Here is a 17,590-nt window from a genome sequence, read left to right as displayed (position 1 = left end):
TTCAGAGCCTAAATAAAGGAAAAGGAGAAGAAAACAGGGAAAGCAGAGGTTGTAACAAAGCAGCAGATCTGACACCGATGCTGCTCTGGCCAGTGACAAGTAATTTAACCTCCCCTGTAAAACCAGGATAGCAGCAGCCTCTGGGGGCACTGGGAGACTTAATTAGTTGCTTTAAACAGAAAGTCTGAAGGTGAAAGCACTAAATGCTGAGTATTATTAGCTGCTGAAGGATTAATTTCTGTAATTGAGCAAGCCCAGCATTACATAAAAGTGGATCAGTATCCATTTTGGAAAGAAATTTGTACTCGTGGTTTGAGCTTGTGGAAAAAAAACCCAAAAAGGCACCCAGAGAAGGAATTTTGCTTTTAAAAGCAGCAGCTGGTGACACATCTCGGTGGTTTTTTGAGTTTTTCCTGCTCTAGGAAGAGATAAATGATCCTTGCAGAAGTTCCAAACCAACAAGAAAAAAGAGGATGAGAGGAAATCCAGCCTTAAATCAAGATCTTCTCTTTGGCTGCTGCCTCCTCAGGAGCTGGGACTGCAAATCCTCGTCTCCCACCTCCTTACCCTGGGGCAGTAATAACATTTGTTTCTGCTTTTCTCAGGCAGAGAGGATCCCTGGGAAGAGGGATTCCTTCCCTTTGGGAAGAAAAAAATTCCATCCTCACATTAAATATCGCTGTTCCTCCGGCAGATTCCTTGGCTTGGAGTCTGCTCCCATTGAACTTCCAGAGGAAAACATTCCAGGTGCACTTTGTGCCCAAGGGCAAAGAGATTTTTCTCCCATTATTTTCTGAAATTATGATTTTTCTAAAGTAGGAAAACCGAGGATTTAAACTTACAGAACGAAATAAATTCAAATAAATTAAAAATTTCATTCAACCTTGACAAGGTAAAGGGAGTAAAGACCAAAAAAATGCCATTCCTAGGTAGCACCCTCTGGCTTTATTCCCACAGAATGATCACAGCACTGAAAGTTTTAAGACTTCCAGGTTTCAAGTTGATTTTGCCTCACATACAAACAAACAAACAAATTAATTAATTCACCTTTGTGTGCTTCAGCTGCTGGATTGGTGACTGACAACACTTTGATGTCTGCACCTAATTAAGCCTAAATTAGGCAAGACTGAAGACAAGTGTGACTCTAAAGGGGAGGTAAGAGATACAGTTTGTGTCACAAATAAAGCAATTCACCTTGTGGAGTCACAACATGAGAATTACCTGATCACACACCTGCAATTTCACATTAAAATAATTAATTTCTCCATCCCACTTGGAATAATAAATGTCATTTTTAGTGGCTGTTAACAAAAAACCCCCTTGTTTTAAAGTGTATTGTTAAAATACGTCATGCAGCCTAAAGCAGTGGCATATTTAATAGGATATTTCATATATTGTGTGATTGCTGCACTGTGGCTGTGGGAGGGACACCAATAACTCCCAAAACTTATTATTTATTTATCTATTAGGTCATATTTATCCACCCCTTGGGAGTGAGAGTTTCATTTTCAGAGTTTTTACTCAGATTTGGATTGAGAGGGTTAAAAGCATGAAGCAGTAACAGAGAAACCCCTGTTTTTCCACAATAAAACGATGGGAGTTTCTCCCTTAATTTTTAATGAACATAAAAAGGTTTTTCAGGTACGTTTTGACACACATTTAAAAAAGAGGTTCTGTGCTTCTGTTCTAAACAAATACATGGTGGAAGGAGAATTATGAGGCGTTTCCAGGCGATTTAAAAACCAAAAAGAAGAACCTCAAACAATCCCTGAATTTGCAAATATTCTTATATCAACTCTCCTTTGATATGGGAAGTTTCTAAAGGGAGTCTTTTAATGTCCAACAAGCCAAACACTCTTAATCTACCTCAGCTGGAAACATTAATAGTTGTGAATGCAAAAACTTCAAACAAAGCTGAAGAATCCTTTTACTTTTTTTTTTGTTTTGGAAGTCTCAGGGAAAAAAACCCCAACCAAACCTGTGGAACAAAACACATAAAAATGTGCAGTAGTTTCTCCTAAAATAAAAGCATTACCTGGCCCTAGAAGCAGGGCATGGTAGGTTTGTTTATTTAATGACTCTGATTGCTGCAATCCTGGTTTTTAAGCCTCTCTCCAATCTGCTCCCAACTGGATTTACAGAATTATCCATTAGAGGGGGATCTCTGACAAACTGCAAAACTCCAGGCAAGGCAGAAGAAGTTTGGTATCCAATCCTGCAGGCAAAGAAATCAGTGCTTTAGAAATGAAACATAACAAATATGGGTTAGAATTGCTTTTATGTTTCATCAAGGGATTAAAAAAAGGTGCCTTTCCTGATAAATATTCCCTTATTTCCTCTTATCCACAGGTATCTCTTTGTTGATTATAACACAAATTATTTAATATAAATATTATAATACAAATTATTTACCAATATAAGTTTGATATTGGTAAAACATGAGCAAATTATTTGCTACCAAATAAACAAACAAAAGGATAATCCAGAGGCTGGGTTTAATTAGAACAATTAAATTCATATTTACAGCACCAAGATACCTCACACTAAAAATACTCCTCTGTTGCTATGAAGAAAATAAAGCAGAGACATTCCTAAGAGGCTATTAAATATGATTTTGCTGAAAATGAAGAAACCATCTCTGGAAGTGTCCAAGGCCAGGGTGGAGCAACCTGGGATGGTGGAAGGTGTCAGCATTTCCCTTAGAGCTACAAAACCCACAGGAATCCAGGCCCTTGTGTATGTAATTATGACTAAACTGAACCCTTAGAAGTTGCATTTGGAGGAGGGGAGGTTTTGGTTGGTCCTTAACTGAAGACTTTGGCCCAGGAGCCAAAACCACTTTGTTTCAGATGATGTTTGCTCACGAATATATTTTGATATTTACCATTTTTATACGGCAGCTGTAAGAAAAACAAACGTGCATTAAAACACGCAGAGGAAGAGGCTGAAAGCCTTTTTAAAGCCCCTTAGCGTGCTCATACCCATGCAAAAAGCCTTTCCGCGCTCATTAACGAGGTTTATGAACGTGTGTAATCCCGAATGTCGGAATTTCGGAAACTTTGGGAAACAATTCCCAAACCGCCCCTCAGGGCACTCCCCCCCCCAACATGACGGCGCCGCATGTGGGGGGGCGGGGGCTTGGGGGGGGCCGCCGGCGCGCCCGCCACAGATGTGCACGTGGTGTGGGCACGTGACAGAGGAGCACGTGGTACAACGCACGTGGTGCCGGGGCACGTGGCGCCGCCCGACGGGGCACGTGGGGAGGGCACCGAGAGCGGGGCATGGGCCAGGGACTCCAGAGGAGGGCACGGAGCCCAGAGGACAAACGGGGACCCTGGGGCAGGGACACAGACCCCAAACGGGGCCAGGGACTCCGGGGCAGGGACACAGACCCCAAACGGGGCCAGGGACTCCGGGGCCAGACCCCGAACGGGGCCAGGGACTCCGGGGCAGGGACACAGACCCCAAACGGGGCCAGGGACTCCAGAGGAGGGCACGGAGCCCGGAGGACAAACGGGGACCCTGGGGCAGGGACTCCGGAGGAGGGCACGGTGCCCGGAGGACAAACGGGGACCCTGGGGCAGGGACACAGACGCCAAACAGGGCCAGGGACCCCGGGGCACAGGGGAAAAGGGACGATTTCTGAGGGCCTGGAGCACGGGGAGGGCACCGGGAGTGGGGCTCAGGCCAGGGACTCCAGAGGAGGGCACGGAGCCCAGAGGACAAACAGGGACCCCCGGGGCAGGGACACAGACCCCGGGCCGGGGACTCCAGAGGAGGGCACGGAGCCCAGAGGACAAACGGGGACCCTGGGGCAGGGACACAGACCCCAAACGGGGCCAGGGACTCCGGGGCAGGGACACAGACCCCAAACGGGGCCAGGGACTCCAGAGGAGGGCACGGAGCCCAGAGGACAAACAGGGACCCCCGGGGCAGGGACACAGACCCCAAACGGGGCCAGGGACCCAGGGGCACAGAGGGAAAGGGACGATTTCTGAGGGCCTGGAGCACGGGGAGGGCACCGGGAGTGGGACACGGGATATGGGAATCCAGAGGAGGACACGGAGCCCAGAGGACAAACGGGGACCCTGGGGCAGGGACACAGACCCCAAACGGGGCAGGAATCCCGGGGCACGGACACAGACCCCAAACGGGTTAGGAGCCCCGGGGCACAGAGGGAAAGGGACGATTTCCGAGGGCCTGGGGCATGGGGAGGGCACCGGGAGTGGGACACGGGATATGGGAATCCAGAGGAGGACACGGAGCCCAGAGGACAAACAGGGACCCCCGGGGCAGGGACACAGACCCCAAACGGGGCCAGGGACTCCGGGGCACGGACACAGACCCCAAATGGGGCCAGGAACCCCGGGACACAGAGGGAAAGGAACGATTTCCGAGGGCCTGGAGTGACAGGACACAGGGAATGGGTTTAATGGGATTTAGGAAGGAATTTCTCCCTGTGAGGGCGGTGAGGGGCTGGGCTGGATTTCGCAGGGAAGCTGTGGCTGCCCCTGGATCCCTGGAAGTGTCCCAGGCCAGGCTGGAGTCACCTGGGATGGTGGAAAGCGTCCCCGGATGGGTTTTAAGGTCCCTTCCACCCCACCCCATTCCCTGACTCCACGAAGCCGAAGAAAACACCAACATTTCTTAAACAGCAGTAACTTTATTGCCCACAGAGAATGCAAACAGTTTCCAGCCTTGCTGCAATCCAGCAAGTCTCCTACTTAACAAGGTTCACAAAAGAAAAAGAAACCCAAACTTATTTATTTCAGAAGGACCCTATTGTTCCTTTGAGCACATTCTCATTTTCAGGTGTTTTATTATTGCTCAAATCTACAGTCTGGTTGTGATTGGCCACTCAGATATGAGATATGCAGGATTAAAAAGGGGATACAGGACTTTTAGGCAGTAATTTTTTTAGTTAGAAAATGTACCTGCTGTAGGGCAGAAAACAATCCCAAAGGAGAAATGTTTGAATTTCTGAGTGCAGACTTTCTTTGGGCACCATTGAACTTGAAAGCAGAGTGGGATATCAGCACACAAAAAATCCTGTACACTGATTTTGAGAAATAACATAGCACTGACTAAATCTTCACACTAAGGATGCTGTAGTGTCTTCTAAAAAAAAAATTTAAACAACCAAAAAACCCCAAAATAAATAGGAAAAATTTATTTCACACCAAAGAAAAGCTTTGAAGGCTAAAAAAAAAAAAAAAAAAAAGAGAACATCTCCATGAGTCCAACACAATTACTGCAAATACTGAATTACTGACTGTAGTTTTTAGGGCACCTCCCCCAAAATGGGGATCTCCTCATTTCTCTCCAACAATGAGAGAGAGAGCAAATGTCCCTTTCTTCTAGGGCCTTCCATAGCATCAATTTTTTCAAGGAAAAGGAGGAGAAAAGTGTGGCCAGGGCTCTGTGAAGCTTTTCCTGGCTGGCAGTGCCAAAGCAAAGCCAGGGATTGTCCCTTTATCCCTGGATTGGGAGGGCAAAGGTTGAGCAAGGGTTAAATTTCAGCTCCCTAAAACTTCCACCCCTCTTCACCTCCTGCCTTAGGGAAAAAAAAAAAAAAATTGGATTTAAAGGCAACAGGAAACCACCCAGGGATGGAAAAGAAAAAAGTTCTGCTGTTTTAAGCAAGGAAATCCGAGACAAAGCTCGTTCCTGGGACAGGGGGATAAAGGGGGACCTCTGGGGCACAGTGACGCTGTGGGGCGGATTGAATGCACCAAAAAACACGTGGGAAAGGACAAATCAGCAGTGGTTCCGTGGGCTCTCCACAGAGACATTCAGCAGCACGGAACAGAGGGAGCTCCCTTCCCTCAGACACCCCAAAATCCTGCTCCACTCCCACAGGACGCTGCAGGATCCCGACTCCACCGCTTCGTGCCAAGGCAAAATAAAAACGGGATGCATATCTCTTACAAATGGCCAAACTCACAAGCAAAAAAACATCACTGAAACCAGGAATCGTCCAGCTCTACATTTATTGCAGCTATCCAGAGATTTAACAACGCTACCAAAGGTTTACTTACACTAAAAGGGGTGTGGGGAGGGGGGGGAAATGTTCGGTTTTTCTCGGAACATAAAGCCATTGCCACTAGCTCAGCACTGCTGCATCTGCACGGGACAGAAAGGAGCAAATTCTCTACGGGATTAATGGCAAAACCCAACCAAAAGACAGCAGACACACCACTGGAGTGAGTTAAAATGGTCACTGAAGCTTGCAGTCTTCATGGAAGAGAGCCTGGAACTAAAATAACAGAAAAAAAGAAAAAAAAAAAAAAAAAGAAGAAGAAGCTTTTAAACCTCCAGCAGGGCAAAGTGGCCAACAAATGTTTCATATTTACAAATATTGGCAAATTTGGCAGAGCTGCCTGCAAAAGGCAGGTCCAAAATCCCATTTGGGGGAAGGAATTTCAGCACCAGCACTGCTGCGAGTGAGGTTTGGCACAAGGGAAGGCAGGCCAGGCTCCGGCCAGCCAGGACACGGTGTGCCCAGTGGTCACTTCTGACTCTCAAGGCAGCATTAAAACTCAAAATGAAACTAAAACTCTGAATGGAACCATTTTCCTGGATCAGCAGCGCTTTCCTCCGAGCCTGGGGAGCAGCAAATGCACCCCAAAAGGTGCCTGGTGAAGTCAGGGTTAAACCAGAGCTGGTCTGGCCTGAGAGGGGATTTAAATCCGGCCTGAAATTCCACTTTTGTCACACAGAATCCTTCCAAAATTTGAGGGGAAAGAAGAAGGGGGAATTGTGCAAGGAAATAAAAATTGTGAACAGCAACACTGGGAAGGTTCAAAGAAAAGCCAAACCCAGCTGGGGGATAAATCAGAGACCAGCACTGGCTCCAGTTATCCCAGTCCAGGCTGGGACTGGGAGATCTCATGGAAAGGCTCAGGTTTTCCTGATTAAACCCAGGAAAGAAAGGGGGGCAGTGAAAAACACCCCAAAAATGGACTTAAACAGCTCAGCACCCCTGCCAAGCACTGGGATTGATGCTCTTCCTGTGGCCCAAAACCTTTAAGGATTGCAACACTTCCAAGAAATTTGAGGAATGTCTCAAATGTCCTTAATCTGCCACCGAAATTTGTATTTATGGCCTTGGTGCTTCAGCTCCTTGCACTGTGAAGGTGAAGACACATCTGATATCCATGGAAAACCAGAATATTTTCCTGGACTTGTCATTTTTGGGGTTTCTGAGTGATTTTTGTGCCTCAAGGCAGCTCAAACTGAGTGAGGAGGAAATTACCCAATGCCACAATTTTGTTCTCAAAGACAGCAAAGGAAAAAAAAAAAACCACCAAACTTTGCATTCATGAACTAAAAGTGGCTGCTACAAGCAAGGAGAATTTGTTGCTATGGATTGAAAACAGTTTTTAATGGAGAGAAGAGTTTAATTTTGCTCTTCGAGCAGCAGGCAGGGGCAAGTTGGTAACTCAAGAACAATTTTCATGCAGATTTTTGGCTGCTGGTCAGCAAAAACTTTAAAAAGATCTCCAGTGAAGCAGGTTTGGAACATCCAAGTGAAGACCTGGGGCTGGGTTTGGACTGGAAATGGTGGAGGAGGCACTAAAAGGTGCAGTATTTAAATTCTGTCCCCCTCAGCAAGTCAGGAAAAGATGAATGATCAGACCTTGGGTGTTAATTTTGGTACCACTTTGAAATCTTCCACGTCTTCAGAGCTGCTTCCCCAAGCAGGAAACGCTTTTTGTTCGTGAATCCAGGCTTCTCTTCCAGGAAATTCTGCCATATTCCCTTAAAAGCACAAGTTTTTTGTCTTATGCCTTGGGGTTGTTCAGAGAACTTCTGCAAAGCAAATATTTAATAGGAATTATTCTCTGAACTGGTGATCCACTTCCAGCGGAATTCCGAGCGTTCTCTTCATCTGCAGGAACAGGAATTGCATCTGCCCAGGGGGAAGGAAAGGAATCCCTCAAGAATTTCTTGGAGAAGAGCAAGAAACAAAACAAAAAGCACCCTTGAAAATGAATTATTTGTCCTTTGCAACCAAAAACCTTCGGAGCTGAGGTTGTCAGGGAAGAGTTTGGTGTTGCCAGCCTGGGATGAGCTCAGCTGTTCATCCTACAAGACTCCAAAATAAACACAGTGGTGGAGGCTGAGAATTGGTGGATGGAAGAAAGGAAAAATGCAGGAGGAGCTTGGAAGATTTACCCAAACAACAAAATGGATCTTAAAATCTGAACTGCCTTGCAAAAGATGGGAATTGGAGAAGACTCTTGGTTGGAGAAAGGACCACAACCAGGCTAAGCGCGGCTTCCAGGTCACTCATTCCATTTTTTGGTGAGCAATCCCATCCCAAGAGAGATTTGGCCAAAGAGACAGAGGGGAACAGGCACTTCTGACACCAAAAGCAGCTGTTTCTTCCTCAGAAGATGAGACCCTGCACCACCCAGGGCCAGCAGGAAGCTTGGCAAACAAACAAAACTCAAAACTGGAGTCCTCTACAAGAGAGCCGAGCGCTCTTCCCGCTGCTGCAGCTTCCCCCACAGCAGCTCTGCATGTCCCAGCCTCTGTTTGTCAAACCTAGAAAGAAGATTCGGGGTCACTCAGCACCTCCAGGCACTTCAGGGCACCTCTGGATTCTCAGAAACCAGAAAAAACTTGGTGGCAACAGCAAATAAATTGCTTGGAGAAGGAAGATTTTAAACGTGGGCTTTAATTGGAGACCCTAAAGGCTGTGGCACCTACCTATTTACTTGCTCTTTTCTGCCTGTACATTTGTATCATTCTCTGACGGAAAACATCAAATGCATCTTCTTTATTCTCTTCCCCTGCAACACCCAAGCCCTCCCCTGCAGAGGTTGCACCCCTAGGGAGCAAAATTTGAGAGTTAGAACACCCCGAGATGCCAAAAAACCCAGCTTTTCCAACACAGGCACAGCTCAGGTGGCACCAATTCTGCACAAATTTGGTGCCTGGCACAGCGAATTATTTAAAATAATCCCCCACCTCCCGTTCCAAGTGCAAATTCCCAGCAGGAAAAAGGGATTTTGTGGATAAAATCAGGTGGCAGAGCAAATTCTGGTATCAGTTTTAACTTTAGGCTTGGTCCTCTGCTGAAAAGATACCCCAAAAAACCCTTGATTTTGTTACTTCAGAAATTAAGAGGCTTTGAGGAGTGAGCAGGAAACACCAAAGAGCTCTGGATAAAAGGGAATTTTACGGAGTGAAGAGAAGAACCAATTACTAAATTCAATCATTTAATAAACCAATTAAAATGAGCAGGAACTGCCCCGAGGGCGTGAAGAGAGCACAGAAATCCCTGGAGAAGGAAAATTTCTAGGAGTGCGGACTGGAAAAGTTGTGTGGGCTCAGGGGGAAATTATGAAATAAATAAGATTTCTGCTCCTTTTTCAGGCAGAGGGATGAAGGAATCCATAGGGAAGTATTATCCATGAGGAATTATTATCCATTCTCCATGCTGGACTCTGGATACAGCAGCTTTAAATGACAAAATCAACCTTCTTTTCTTTAAAAAAGTGCATTTTAAAGACAAAACTTACCTCGTGGCAGCAGCACTCACCTCTTCCCATGTGCAATAAACCACAAAATTAGAGAAAAAAATCAAATTACTGCCTAAACTTGCAACATTGCTGAATTTTCCTTGTAATTGATGTGTTTGATGGAGCAACAGGGAGATCCTGGGGATAATCCTGTGGGATAAAAACCCTGCCAGGGTGGAATTGGAGCATCCCAAATTTTTCCAGCTGCCCTTACATACACTTGGACAGGTTCTCTGATGCCTCTGCCCCGTGTGCCCAGGCCGTGGCCCTCCTGCCAGCCCATCTTCTGCAGCATCTGGAACCCCACGTTCCTGGGGGTCAGTCTCTTGTGGGAAAATTCCAAATCTTTTGGTTTCTATGGAAAAAAAGGGGGGGAAAGCAGGAGAAAAACAAAGGAGGGTTGTTAGGCAGGGAGGTGATTTATTAAAAATGGCTCAAATCCACCCCCAGCCAGCCTTAAATTGAGTTTTGTTTGGATTTCTGGATCTAGAGGATTATTTTCATGTTCAGAAAAAAGTCACTCAGAGGGTAATTCCCTTAAAAACTTTTCTTGACAAAAATATTCCTTTTAAAAAAATCCTTAAAAAAAAGTTCCTTCAAAGAAATTCCTTTAACAAAATATTCCTTTAAAAATAATTCCTTTTAAAAAATCCTGAAAAAAAATGACTTTAAAAAAAGGAAATTCCTTTAAAAAAAAGATCAATTTCAGCTCCTCGAACTGTTTAATTACATTGTTAAAATGGCAAATAACAACCCTTTGTACTTTATATAGTTGTTTTTTTTAAAATAATAAATATTGAGTGATTTGCTGACTCAATCTCTGTTACAAATACAGCACCAGTTAAATAAAACCTCACCAATTTTGGAAAATCACAATATTGTTTTCTGAGCAGCAAAGCACCCAAATCTTTATTTTTTAAATAGAAAATTAACACCCAGCTTTGCAATAATCAAAAAAAAAGGTGGTTAAAATCTAAAATATTAAAGTTTAGAGGAGCCACAGCTTTAGTCCAGATTTTTTCCAGGACAAAGTTTCTCATTTTTAGTTTGATTCTGTGGCAGGAACACAAATTTTTTACCTTTTTTTTCTTTGTGACAGGGCAGCCCCGGGGTCTGTCATAAGCAATCCTGACAGGTTCATGCACTGCAAGGCAAATCAAAGACAAAATTCAGCTGGAAAGCAAAATTATTTTAGTAAAGAACTCCAAAACACAGCCAAAAAAACCTCCAAAAAGTGCATTTCAAGCCTAACTCAATGCCTGGACCTAAAACAGAATCAATAAGAAAAATCAGAGCAATAAGAAAGATCAGAACTCAGAAATATCAAAAATATACTCAGAGAATATTGGAAGATGTTTGATACAAACTTTGCTGTTGCCCCATAACACAAATTATTTATTCAGCTTCTCCTTTGCCCCTTGAAAAACGTGAAGTGAATTTTGTGTTCAATTTTGCATGAAATGCAATTTTTTAAATCAACAACCAGCAACAAAGCACCTAAACAAAAAAAAACCAAGCAGGATTTTTGTCCAAATTCTCTTTTGTTTCGATAGAAAACTGAAACATTTCCATGCCCACTGACCTTTGGGTTCTTCTATGAGGCAGATCCTTTTGGAAGCAGGGATCATCCCAACTTTCAGGGACTTGCTGCTGATTCGTTTGCGGGGGAATCGGGCGCCGGGGGCCGGGGGCGGTGCCTGTGTCGACAGATTTGGTACAGCACCATCAGAGGGGCTGGAAAGCTGCATTTCACCTCCTGCAATTTCCTCTCCTGCTCTGGAAACCAGCTCTTCCTCTAGGTTTGCCACACTTCTACCTGCTGGCACGTCCTCCTCTTCCCCCTCCGTTTCTTCCAGAGGTTGGGAGGTTTCCTCCTCAAACTCAGCTTCCTCCTCGTTGTCTTCTTCCTCTTCTTCTTCTTCTTCCTCCTCCTCTTCCTCTTCTGACATCTCCAGGGTTCTCTCTGCAGCTTTAGCACTTTCTCCAGCCTCAGCTGCCTCAGCACTGAAGTTGATGGAGGGGCACAACTCATAAACTTTCATTCTGTAGAACTTGAAAGCGGAGCTGTTTTGATCCTGGAGAAACCTGAGCCAATGAAAAACCAAAAATCCAGGGAAAATAAGGTCAGGAAGAGATTTTCTTCAGCTGGAACAATGCAAGATAATAGAAATAAATCTCTGGTTGATTTTTGAGTGGTCACTCCAGGTGTGTTTGGGGAGAACTGGAGGATTCCCTTCCTACAAACAGCAATTTTCCCCCTAAGCTGATGTTCAGCAGCACTTCCCAAACCCTGCTGGGAAGAATTAATTCAGCGGAATCATCTTGAAAATTCACTTTTGTTTCAGGATTCAGGTTGATTATTAGGATCAAAAAGAAATAAATCTATGCATTTGGGAGAAGTGGGGTTTTTTCTGAGATATTTCAGATATTCACCATTAATGGAAGTGCTGAAGACACCAGGGAGAATTGCCCCAAATCCTCTGTTCTTGAACACACTAAAAACAGAGATCTCAGCAAAAAATGAAAGGAAAAGGAAGCATTTTGGTGGTTGTGATGGGTTTCCAGAGGCAGGTGCAGGTACTCACCAGAGGTCGGGGTTATCTGCACTGTTGTCTATGCTGAACTGCTCGATTTCTGGTCCTACCTGAGCCACAAACTTGGCGAGTTTCTCTGCAGTTTCCATGGTTTTGGCATCCACTGCAAGGGACAAAATGTTCTGTTAGCATCACCCAGAGCCTGGAAAGGTCAGTGCAAGCTGAGAACTAGCCACTTCACAAATAAATAATGAAAGAAATGATGGTTAGGATTTCCAGCAGAAATTATTTTCATGGATAACTGGTTTGCAGGAGAAATTGTTTTCTATAAAATTCCACATCTAACCCCGAATCCTCACTCACCATCAGGAAACTGAGAGGCCAACGGTGGGAAAAGCTCTGGTGATGGTGATAAATCCTCAGGATCTGCTTTTCCCTCTGCTGGCACAGAAACCTCGGAGCTGATGGCACCTTGGGAGGCTGAGGTGGCGTCGAGGGCAGGGCTCTGCTGGGACAGGCTGGAATCTGGCACGGAAATCTTTGCCTGGATTGAACCTGGAAGATGTTTGTCTTGGTGCTTCAGCACTGTCCCAGCTGACAGCACAGTCTGGGTGCCTGTGGTTGCTCTCCTCACCTTCCTCGCCCTGGTGCCACGGGGTGGGAGAATTCCAAGTTTTTTCCTCTTGAAAAGCCTCCTTTTAATGCTGGCAACTTTCCTGGCGTAGAGCATGGCCCGGAGGGACTCCGGAGCAGCTCCCTCCCCACCCACGGTCCTTCTCTGCACCTCTGACAGCCTCAGCCTGTAATATTTGTACTCCAGACTGTCCTCGTCAGACAGGAACCTGAGGAACACAGAAATGAAAGGAGAACTCAGCTGAAAATTCTTAATTTTTCAAGCCAGGAAATCTCAGCGATCCAGCTTTTTCTTTTTTTTTTTTCCAGGTGTTTAGCGTGAGGCTGAGCAGGTTTCTCTGGGAATAACAAGTCTAGAGCAGCAAAGAAAGTGTGCCAAGCAAATAAATAATGGAGGGGTTTGACATAAATCGTTTGGGTAATTAATCAGCTCACACATGGAGAGGTGCTGTCATACACTGGAGATGTCTCAGCTTCCCTTTTCCAACTCGTGGAACTCTAAATCCTGTTACCTTGCTGGATGTCTCCATCACCTGCATTTGCTCCTAAATGCAAATTGCTTTTAACACCTCGGATTTGGATCGACAAAGAGCCATTATTGGCACATCAAAAGCAACGGGATCTCCTCCCCACAACACAAACACCAGGATCATTTCCAGGGACAGCAGGATAATTAGCTCCAGGAAAACATTCTCCAAAAAAAAAAAAAAAGCTGATTAAATATACAATAGGCTTTGATCTTTTCCGTTGAGTGAAAGGCTGAACTTAATTACATCTACTCCAAATACCCCAGCCCCAGTTCCCACACACCCACCAATATTCGGGACAGTTCTTCTGAGCATTCCTGTCTTTGGCAGACAAAGTTCCTGACACGATGCTGGTCACCAGCTGCTCGATTGTGTCCACAACTTTCCTGTCAGCTCGTTGTGGGGCTGCGGGGAGAAATAAAAACCAGTCAAACCCACTCGTTGTTTTATTCTCATCAGCAGAGTGACAAGATACAAGATGCTGTAATTTTTATTTTTTCACAGGTTGATATTTGCAATTTTTCAAGGTATTAAGAGGCAACAGAATCCCAGGAGGGCTGGGGTGGGAAGGGGCATCTGGAGATCCCAAATCCAACCCCTGCCCAGGAGCGGGTGACACAGGAATGTCTGGTGGGGTTGGGATGTCCCCAAAGGAGGCTCCAGGTTCCCTCCCTGGGCAGCTGCTCCAGAGCTCTGCCACTTCCATGGAAAGAAATTCTTCCTCATGGGGAGGTGGAACTCGTTGTGCTTTAGTTTGTGGCCATTACCCCTTGTCCTGTCACTGGGAAGAGCCTGGCACCATCCTCTGGACACTCTTTGGGGATATTTGTATGGATTTTGGGATCCCCTCTCAGCCTACCCTTCTCCAGGCCCAGCCCCACAGTCTCTCCTCAAGCTCCAGACCCCAAATAATTTCTGGAGCCTCTCCTGGTCTTCCTGGAACAGTGGAGCCCAGAACTGGGCACTCCAGAGGGAGCAGAGGGGCAGGATCCCCTCCCTGACCTGCTGGAAATGCTCTTCCCAAGGCACCCACACTTTTCCAGTGCATCCTTCCCAAACTAAAATAAATTAAGGAAAACTCTAAACTTTAACTGAGATTCTGCACCTGTTCATTATTATTAAAAACACCACGGTTTAAAAAAATCATTTTTGGCTCTCCTAGGTAAGTGAAATCATCCTTAAAAAGGCAATTTCTTCATGGAGCAAAAGGATTTTGTGGAAAATCCGTTTATTTGAACGTTGCTCCAAAGGGCTGAGTGACAAATTTTCAACCATTCGGTGTCAGCACTGCAAGGCCTCCCTGAGAAAGGATCTGAAGCTCAGGAAAAACCAGGATTTTTTTTTCAGGAATGTTTTAGGAAGGCAGAATCACTGGCATAACCCAGGGATGGGGTATGAACATCTCCAGAGGAATGCACCTGGATCTGATTAAAGTGGTGATGGTGACATCTCCAGATTTGCATATATGCAAATATTCACTGTAGTAAAGGCAGTTCCAGGTTGGTCCTGGCCTCCCTACCTTGAGGTGGTGAAACCGGGATGAAAATCCTGGATTTAAGGTCTAAACAGGTGCCAGAAAGGGGAGGAAGGACATGATTTCACCACAAAAATGCCAACAGAGAGCATTCACTCCCTGCCCCAGCCCTGATTTGGGATTTACCTGGAATTCCCAGAGTCAGGAATTCCTGATCTGATGAAACCATAAAAATCAAACACATCCTGCAAAGCATCTCCCAGCAGTGCCCTCCCTTTTTTACCTTTGGTGTCAGGGGAGGGTGCTTTGAGCTGCTCTGTGGATTCTGGCTCTGGTTTTTTCATCTGGATCGGGTATCCGCTCTTCTCCAACCAAGCCTTCAAGTTCTCAATGTACTCCCTCCCAAACAGCGTCGAATCATCAAAATTTGGGAATAATGTCGGTGCTGGAGCCATCTCCTGGAGCCCCACAGCCTCCAGGATTTTCTCCTGCCTGAAAACAGAGGCCAGAGCAAAGGTCTGCCCCAGCAGGGCCAGGGATTTACGACAGAGGGACACAGTGGTCTCGAAAGCATTGGCCATTTCTCTGGGATTGCCAAACCCATTGGTTTTAATGCTCAGCTCATAGGCATTGCAGGCCATCAGCAGCGGGGTGACCCCCTTGAGGAGGCGGTCCTGGAGCCTCATGATGTATTTATCAAAAGGTTTGATGATCTCAAAGAAACAATTCTTGGTTTTCACCGCCCCCTTGTCCAGCAGCATGTTCAAGAACTCGTTGTCCACCTTGGGGGTTTTCAGGGCGGCGTGCTGTAAACTCTTGATGGTGAAGAAACAATAATCTCTGTGCTCTGGCCTCAGGGAGCACTTGAAGGAGGCCAACATTTTGGCACAGGTCTCAGTCTCCAGCTCGAAGAGGGCCCCGAAGAGCCGCGAGAACTCGGCGTCGTTTTTGATGGCGTGGAACCCGGCCCACTTGATGATTTCGATGCCGAAGGTGGAAAAAATGTCAGATTTATCCACCAGGTCAAAATTGAGGTTCCTGAACACGTGGGCAGGCTTCGGCAGCCTCAGGATGGGTCTCTGGGCTGCCAGAGGGCGTGGGGGCAGCTTGGGGTTGGGGCGCTGCTGGAGGGGCACCGGCCTCTGGCTGGGGTGTTCAGCAGCTTCCAGAGGCTGATCCAGCGGTTTGGGATCGAGGCCTGGCTGTGGCTTTTTCATGTTCCACTTCTTGAGGGGAGCTTTGATGTCTCCTTTGAACACTTTTGCCTTCACCACCCCCCTGGTGAGGCGCTTGCCCCTCAGGATCCTCCCCCTGCCCACGCCTCCCCTCCGCAGCGGGGGCCGGAATTCGCTGTCCGGCGCCCCGAACTCCACCTCGTATTCCTGGTTCTCCACGCTGCCATATTCCTCTTCCATGAGCCCTGGCGACCTGAAATCCCCTAAAATATCCGAGGAGCTAAAATCAGGTTCGTGTGGCCCGCTGGCTTCCCAGGAATCCGAGGGGCCGTAGTCCTGCTCGTGAGGTGCCAGGCCCCCATAGTCCCTCTCCCGCCCATATTCCCGGTTTTGGTGTCCATACTCCCGGTTGTGGGGAGCAGGGTGCCCATATTCCCTGGTTTGGGCAGCTGCACGCCCGTATTCCCGGTTTTGGGAAGTGGGACGCCCATAATCCCGGCCGAATTCCCGCTCCCGGGGCGTGGGGCGGCCGAATTGTTCGTGGAAATAATTTTCCTTGCGGAGCAGAGGGCTGGCGGGTCTGTAGGAAGGGCCAGGATAGTCTTCCCTGGGATAATCTTCCCTGGGATCCTCGCTCCAGTCCTCGTGCTGGGAGTTGTCGTGAGGGAATCTCCCGTCGTCGTGGAAGCTCTGGTTGTAGCGGGGCCGGGGCAGCGGCCTGGAGTGAGCTGGGGAAAATAAAACCAGGAAGAATTTAGGGGTTGAAAAGAGTCAAAATACCGAAATTTCTGAAGGAAATCCACATATCTGACTTCAGGATATTCCCATATTCCAATCCCTACAGAGACTGAGGAGAGCAAGTTCTCCTCTAAACCCCAGTTTGTCTTTGCTCATCACTTTCTCAGATTTTCATCTTCTACTGGGGTTCCTGAGACATAAAACCCATCAAAACCCTGAACTTTCAGTTTCCCAGAATTAAAACTGTCAAAGACCTCCAAGATCATCAACTCCAAGCTTTGACCAATCCCCACCTTGTCACCCAAACCAGATTTCCCAGGAGGAATCTCACAGTTGGACAGAAGCTCCTATCTCCTGCAAACTCAACCACAATTATTTAATTATTGCAGGAAATTCTAGGATTTCTCATTATCCAAGATCCCCGTTCCTCAATCCCAGAAGTTCGATTCTGAAAGTAAAGAATACTTGAAAAAAAATTGAAGTATTTAATATAAATTATTTCTCCAGGGCTCATACAAGTCTAAAAATAACAAATTTCATTTTAAAGCTCTCCTATGAATGCCCATCCCTGTGAATGTGATCCAAGTGTTTTGCTGGACATTTTATATCTCAAATTTAGGAGGTAAAATAAATTTGGGGATCACGTTTTGTGTTATGTTCATGAGGTCAATGTCCTGCTTTGAGCTATTTCTCCTAAAATAACACCAAACACAAAGAGCCAAAGGCTTCCAGTGCACTCCTACGTTTATTTAACTTATCAGCCATCAACAGAATTCCATCCTGCAGCAACGTCCCTGGAGACCTCGCTGAAATTGGACCCACTCTCTGATGCTGCCTGAACAGAATTCCTTTGTCTGAATTTCCATTTTTTTCCCCCCCGCCTTAGAATTTGCACGGTGTCAGTCCTGCCCAGCTGTTCGCCTCTTCCATAAAAATGGATGTGGAAAAACACCAGCACAAGGCAAATAAATGGCAGGAG

At 46.2% G+C, this 17,590-nt stretch overlaps 1 protein-coding gene and 1 long non-coding RNA gene across 2 annotated transcripts in view; both read right to left on the bottom strand.

The window, feature by feature from the left end:
- LOC108445012 overlaps positions 1 to 3,142 on the bottom strand; it is a 4,825-nt gene extending 1,683 nt beyond the window's left edge. The window contains exons 1-2 of the long non-coding RNA XR_001859739.1: positions 2,885 to 3,142; positions 2,036 to 2,215 (exon numbers count right to left, since the gene is read on the bottom strand). This is a non-coding gene — a long non-coding RNA (uncharacterized LOC108445012). The remainder of the gene's footprint in view (positions 1 to 2,035; positions 2,216 to 2,884) is intronic.
- Positions 3,143 to 4,643: 1,501 nt separating this feature from the next.
- SUGP2 (SURP and G-patch domain containing 2) lies at positions 4,644 to 16,632 on the bottom strand (the record flags this gene model as incomplete). Its single annotated transcript, XM_017727508.1, has 9 exons — positions 4,644 to 7,812; positions 8,716 to 8,836; positions 9,749 to 9,885; positions 10,610 to 10,674; positions 11,113 to 11,615; positions 12,116 to 12,227; positions 12,428 to 12,906; positions 13,512 to 13,629; positions 14,982 to 16,632. Coding segments are annotated over 8 exons (3,186 nt in total), but the record flags the coding sequence as incomplete, so codon positions are not given.
- Between the last annotated feature and the right edge of the window lie 958 nt (positions 16,633 to 17,590).

This window comes from Corvus brachyrhynchos, unplaced genomic scaffold, assembly GCF_000691975.1.
Source record: "Corvus brachyrhynchos isolate BGI_N302 unplaced genomic scaffold, ASM69197v1 scaffold212, whole genome shotgun sequence".
Classification (NCBI taxonomy): domain Eukaryota; kingdom Metazoa; phylum Chordata; class Aves; order Passeriformes; family Corvidae; genus Corvus; species Corvus brachyrhynchos.
This window is presented reverse-complemented; position numbering and strand designations above follow the sequence as displayed.